Raw genomic sequence first — 6,154 nt, 5'->3', positions numbered from 1 at the left:
TGTGTCGACCGGGTAGTTCAGGACTGTATTGTCGTGGAGGACAAAACAAAATTATTTATTGTAAAAGAGCATTGTTACGGTACGGGATTGGTGTGGCGGAGGCAGGAGTTGCTGTAGACGAGTCTGTTGATGGGGTGAAGATCATTACTGTCTAGGAGATGGGCTTTGGGGGTAGTTGAAGAGGCTGTTAGGACTTTGAGGCGCTTGAAGAGGCTGTTAGGACTTTGAGGCGCTTGAAGAGGCTGTTAGGACTTTGAGGTGGTTGAAGAGGCTGTTAGGACTTTAAGGTGGTTGAAGAGGCTGTTAGGACTTTTAAGGTGGTTGAAGAGGCTGTTAGGACTTTGAGGTGGTTGAAGAGGCTGTTAGGACTTTAAGGTGGTTGAAGAGGCTGTTAGGACTTTAAGGTGGTTGAAGAGGCTGTTAGGACTTTTAAGGTGGTTGAAGAGGCTGTTAGGACTTTGAGGTGGTTGAAGAGGCTGTTAGGACTTTGAGGTGGTTGAAGAGGCTGTTAGGACTTTGAAGCGCTTGAAGAGGCTGTTGGCGTGGTGGAAGAGGACTTTGAGGTGATTGAAGGAAATTAGGAACGTAATATTAGCGTTGACACGGTGAAGGAGATTGAAAAAGGCGTTGACATGGCGTTACTTCGGAGTGTTGGCGTCGTACGGGCTCTTGACGTGGTGGGAAAACGTTTTGGAAGTGGCGGAGGCTCTTGCAGGGGGTTGCCCGGGCGGGGAGGCGAACGGTAAATGCCTTCTTTTGTTTCGAAAGAATGGCCCGCAAAAGGGCAGAGCACCTGGTCAATGTGGTGGCTTTGTCTGCCACTCCCTGGGGGGTAGTGTCTGTCACTCCCCTGGGGGGTAGTGTCTGCTACCCCCGGGGGGTAGTGTCTGCCACCCCCGGGGGGTAGTGTCTGCCACCCCCGGGGGGTAGTGTCTGCCACCCCTGGGGGGTAGTGTCTGCCACCCCTGGGGGGTAGTGTCTGTCACTCCCCTGGGGGTAGTGTCTGCCACTCCCTGGGGGGTAGTGTCTGCCACTCCCTGGGGGTAGTGTCTGCCACCCCCGGGGGTAGTGTCTGACACCCCCGGGGGTAGTGTCTGCCACCCCCGGGGGTAGTGTCTGCCACTCCCTGGGGGTAGTGTCTGCCACCCCCGGGGGTAGTGTCTGCCACTCCCTGGGGGTAGTGTCTGCCACCCCCGGGGGTAGTGTCTGACACCCCCCGGGGGGTAGTGTCTGACACCCCCGGGGGTAGTGTCTGCCACTCCCTGGTGGGTAGTGTCTGCCACCCCCGGGGGTAGTGTCTGCCACTCCCTGGGGGGTAGTGTCTGCCACCCCCGGGGGTAGTGTCTGCCACCCCCGGGGGTAGTGTCTGCCACCCCCGGGGGTAGTGTCTGCCACTCCCTGGGGGGTAGTGTCTGCCACCCCCGGGGGTAGTGTCTGCCACCCCCGGGGGTAGTGTCTGCCACTCCCTGGGGGGTAGTGTCTGTCACTCCCCTGGGGGGTAGTGTCTGCCACCCCTGGGGGTAGTGTCTGCCACCCCCGGGGGTAGTGTCTGCCACTCCCTGGGGGTAGTGTCTGTCACTCCCCTGGGGGGTAGTGTCTGCCACCCCCGGGGGTAGTGTCTGCCACTCCCTGGGGGGTAGTGTCTGCCACTCCCTGGGGGGTAGTGTCTGCCACCCCCGGGGGTAGTGTCTGACACACCCGGGGGTAGTGTCTGCCACCCCCGGGGTAGTGTCTGCCACCCCCGGGGGTAGTGTCTGCCACCCCCGGGGGTAGTGTCTGCCACCCCCGGGGGTAGTGTCTGCCACTCCCTGGGGGGTAGTGTCTGCCACCCCCGGGGGTAGTGTCTGCCACTCCCTGGGGGGTATTGTCTGCCACCCCCGGGGGTAGTGTCTGCCACCCCCGGGGGTAGTGTCTGCCACCCCCGGGGGTAGTGTCTGCCACTCCCTGGTGGGTAGTGTTTGCCACTCCCTGGGGGGTAGTGTTTGCCACTCCCTGGGGGGTAGTGTCTGCCACCCCTGGGGGGTAGTGTCTGCCACTCCCTGGGGGGGTAGTGTTTGCCACTCCCTGGGGGGTAGTGTCTGCCACTCCCTGGGGGGTAGTGTTTGCCACTCCCGGGGGGGGGTAGTGTTTGCCACTCCCTGGGGGGTAGTGTTTGCCACTCCCGGGGGGGGGTAGTGTTTGCCACCCCCGGGGGTAGTGTCTGCCACCCCAGGGGTAGTGTCTGCCACCCCCGGGGGTAGTGTCTGCCACCCCCGGGGGGTAGTGTCTGCCACCCCCGGGGGGTAGTGTCTGCCACTCCCGGGGGGGGGGTAGTGTTTGCCACTCCCTGGGGGGTAGTGTCTGCCACCCCCGGGGGTAGTGTCTGCCACTCCCGGGGGGGGGGTAGTGTTTGCCACTCCCTGGGGGGTAGTGTCTGCCACCCTGGGGGGTAGTGTCTGCCACCCCCGGGGGGTAGTGTCTGCAACCCCTGGGAGGTAGTGTCTGCCACCCCTGGGGGGTAGTGTCTGCCACTCCCTGGGGGTAGTGTTTGCCACCCCCGGGGGTAGTGTCTGCCAACCCCAGGGGGGTAGTGTCTGCCACCCCTGGGGGGTAGTGTCTACCAACCCCAGGTGGTAGTGTCTGCCACCCCTGGGGGTAGTGTCTGCCAACCCCAGGGGTCGTGTCTGCCACCCCCGGAGGTCGTATCTGCCACCCCCAGGGGTAGTGTCTGCCACCCCCGGGGGGTAGTATCTGCCACCCCCGGGGGGTAGTATTTGCCACCCCGGGGGTAGTATCTGCCACCCCAGGGGGTAGTATCTGCCACCCCGGGGGGTAGTATCTGCCACCCCGGGGGTAGTATCTGCCACCCCGGGGGGTAGTATCTGCCACCCCGGGGGGTAGTATCTGCCACCCCGGGGGTAGTATCTGCCACCCCGGGGGGTAGTATCTGCCACCCCGGGGGGTAGTATCTGCCACCCCGGGGGGTAGTATATGCCACCCCGGGGGGTAGTATCTGCCACCCCGGGGGGTAGTATCTGCCACCCCGGGGGGTAGTATCTGCCACCCCGGGGGTAGTATCTGCCACCCCGGGGGTAGTATCTGCCACCCCGGGGGTAGTATCTGCCACCCCGGGGGGTAGTATCTGCCACCCCGGGGGGGTAGTATATGCCACCCCGGGGGGTAGTGTCTGCAGGTTGAACGAGCAAGCGGCTGAGGGCGGAGCTGGGTGGCAGGGCTGAGGGCGGAGCTGGGTGGCAGGGCTGAGGGCGGAGGTGGGTGGCAGGGCTGAGGGCGGAGCTGGGTGGCAGGGCTGAGGGCGGAGGTGGGTGGCAGGGCTGAGGGCGGAGCTGGGTGGCAGGGCTGAGGGCGGGTGAGGGCGGAGCTGGGTGGCAGGGCTGAGGGCGGAGCTGGGTGGCAGGGCTGAGGGCGGGTGAGGGCGGGTGAGGGCGGAGCTGGGTGGCAGGGCTGAGGGCGGGTGAGGGCGGAGCTGGGTGGCAGGGCTGAGGGCGGAGCTGGGTGGCAGGGCTGAGGGTGGGTGGCAGGGCTGAGGGCGGGTGAGGGCGGAGCTGGGTGGCAGGCAGGGCTGAGGGCGGGTGAGGGCGGAGCTGGGTGGCAGGGCTGAGGGTGGGTGGCAGGGCTGAGGGCGGGTGAGGGCGGAGCTGGGTGGCAGGGCTGAGGGCGGGTGAGGGCGGAGCTGGGTGGCAGGGCTGAGGGTGGGTGGCAGGGCTGAGGGCGGGTGAGGGCGGAGCTGGGTGGCAGGGCTGAGGGCGGGTGAGGGCGGAGCTGGGTGGCAGGGCTGAGGGCGGCTGATAGAGAACAACTGGGAGTGTCAGGTTACAGCACACGCTGTAGCTCATACGTTCAATACCTGCTGTCAGTCAGGCTTTAACAAAAGCCTTCGTCAGCCATTGTCAGCCATAGTGTATGAGGGAGTATAAGGGAGCCCTCATATATATACCAGGATTATACACCTCATTTTCCTGAGCTTTACAAGGACTTTAAGAAGAAAAAAGAAAATGGGTATTCTAGTCTTGTTTACATTTGTCTCAAAGGAGGAGTCGAACTGGTGTTGGATGCTTCCTTTGGGCAAGGAATGGCTTCCAATCCCATTACCGAGGTCGCACCAGGTGTATGGAGCGGCTTTTTTGTGTTGTGTTTGAAAGCTGTTTCGGTAATAATGGAGATAAGGTAAATGGACAACAGGATTTGGGGATCCTGATTTAGACTCATAATCATTATCGCGAGTGTTTGATACTCTTGGTGTAAACTGGACCACTCGGGACACGTCCGTGTGTCATTCGTGGTCGAGCTTTAGCTCTTGGATATCCCCTTTCCAGCCGCCGGTTATCGAATGACTTCTGGCTTATTTTGCTATCGTATATAATTTTAAAGTTATAAATGGAGTTCGCTTCTACAACTTGTTGGTATAGATTCTTATATTCCCACTATTACGGTGAAGAAAATTATATATTCTAGTGTCTGTGGGTCATCTGTTTCTGAGGCTTACATCGATAGCCTCTTGTTCCATTGGTATTCATTGTGAACATTTTATCTTTTTCCACTTCATCAATCTCCTAAACATTTTATCTCTCTCTCTCTCTCTCTCTCTCTCTCTCTCTCTCTCTCTCTCTCTCTCTCTCTCTCTCTCTCTCTCTCTCTCTCTCTCTCTCTCTCTCTCTCTCTCTCTCTCGTACCTTTCAAGTTTGTACAGTAATCTCTTGTGTGGTACAGCGTCATAGGCGGCTTTTTAGCGATCCTGAAATACGCAGTCTGTCCTGCCTTATTTTTGTTACTTTGTCATGGAGCTCCATTTCGTCAGGCATGATTTCCCTCTCCTAAAGCCATGATGATATTTGTTTACATATCCAATTCTCTCTTAAGTGTAAACTGATCTGATTATTCTTTCGAGTGCTTTGCATGGATGCTTGTCAGTGGCTCTGGTCTGTAGTTCAGCGGCTCCTCCCTATCCATTTGATATATATGCGTACAACATTTGCCTTCTTCAAAGAGATGGATATATCTCGCATCGTATTGAATCTCGTAGACTTGAGGCAAAGTGAAATTCACACCAGTTACTCCATCTATCATCATTCTATTATGCAGGAAGAACCGCACGTCTATGGGTCATCCAATAATGTTAGTTGACCTCTAGATGTTACCACTGCTAGGTTTAGGCTCGGCTACAAGTACCTCTGGGAGTTTGTAACATCTGCTGATGTAGATTTGACTAAATGTCAACTCCGTCAGCAGAACTATTCGCATACTTTGCGTCATTATATAATGGAATGTGAAAAAATCGCGGAATTCAGAAATAACACCATCAGTGGTGTCCAAGAAATATGTAAGTACTTCATTTATAATGATGTGCTGCCCGGAATCTTAGCGAAGTATCCAAAATTTGCTTACTGTAGGTAATGCTGCACATGACTGTAAAGCTGCCGCCCAGTTGGGTGGGTGTGCAGCAAGACTAGTAACTGTGTGACTCATCATAGATGTAAAGTACCTTGTATAGTGACTGTTGTGAGCCTCTTGTTGAATCACTTGTGATACAAAAGATTATCGATGTGTATATGTATTTGCGCAAATGATTGTGTATATATATATATATATATATATATATATATATATATATATATATATATATATATATATATATATATATATATATATATATATATATAACATTAATAATTGTCTAACTTAACAAGATTGTCACTTGCTTACCTAAACGAACTAAGGGTTTCAGTTCCTGAACCCATTATGTGCCTCTGTAACCCTCCCCACCACCGCCCACGGGTATGGGTATGGGGTGCATAATAAAGAAAGAAATTGAATTGAATTGTATTGAATCATTGAAGATCAGAGGTAGAGGTATCCTGAGGGCCTGTGCAGCTGCTTTAACATCCATTGTTATACATTGTCTGGCCCAGCAGCTAATGTTTCAGCCTGGGGATGATACTTGTTCAGTCCCTTCCTCTGCTGCCTCTATGGTTGTCACTCTCTAGCCTACAGTTACTTCCTCTAGCACTGGAAGCTGTTTGTGTACATTAACGTACCGTGGAAACTGTGTGTTTGTGTGTGTATGTGTATGTGTGTGTGTGTGTGTTTGTACTCACCTAATTGTGCTTGCGGGGGTTGAGCTTTGGCTCTTTGGTCCCGCCTCTCAACTGTCAAT

At 55.8% G+C, this 6,154-nt stretch overlaps 1 protein-coding gene across 1 annotated transcript in view; it reads right to left on the bottom strand.

Annotated features, from left to right (window-relative positions):
- The window catches only part of LOC138361301 (uncharacterized), a 9,704-nt gene extending 3,966 nt beyond the window's left edge, over positions 1-5,738 (bottom strand). Inside the window, exons 1-2 of the mRNA XM_069320670.1 lie at positions 5,704-5,738; positions 3,019-3,785 (exon numbers count right to left, since the gene is read on the bottom strand). Of these exons, the coding sequence (XP_069176771.1) occupies positions 3,019-3,785; positions 5,704-5,738 (802 nt within the window). The remainder of the gene's footprint in view (positions 1-3,018; positions 3,786-5,703) is intronic.
- Positions 5,739-6,154: the final 416 nt, after the last annotated feature.

This window comes from Procambarus clarkii, chromosome 8 (genome assembly GCF_040958095.1).
Source record: "Procambarus clarkii isolate CNS0578487 chromosome 8, FALCON_Pclarkii_2.0, whole genome shotgun sequence".
Taxonomy (NCBI): Eukaryota; Metazoa; Arthropoda; class Malacostraca; order Decapoda; family Cambaridae; genus Procambarus; species Procambarus clarkii.
The sequence above is the reverse complement of the archived record's forward strand: the minus strand, read 5'-3'. Positions and strand labels throughout refer to the sequence as shown.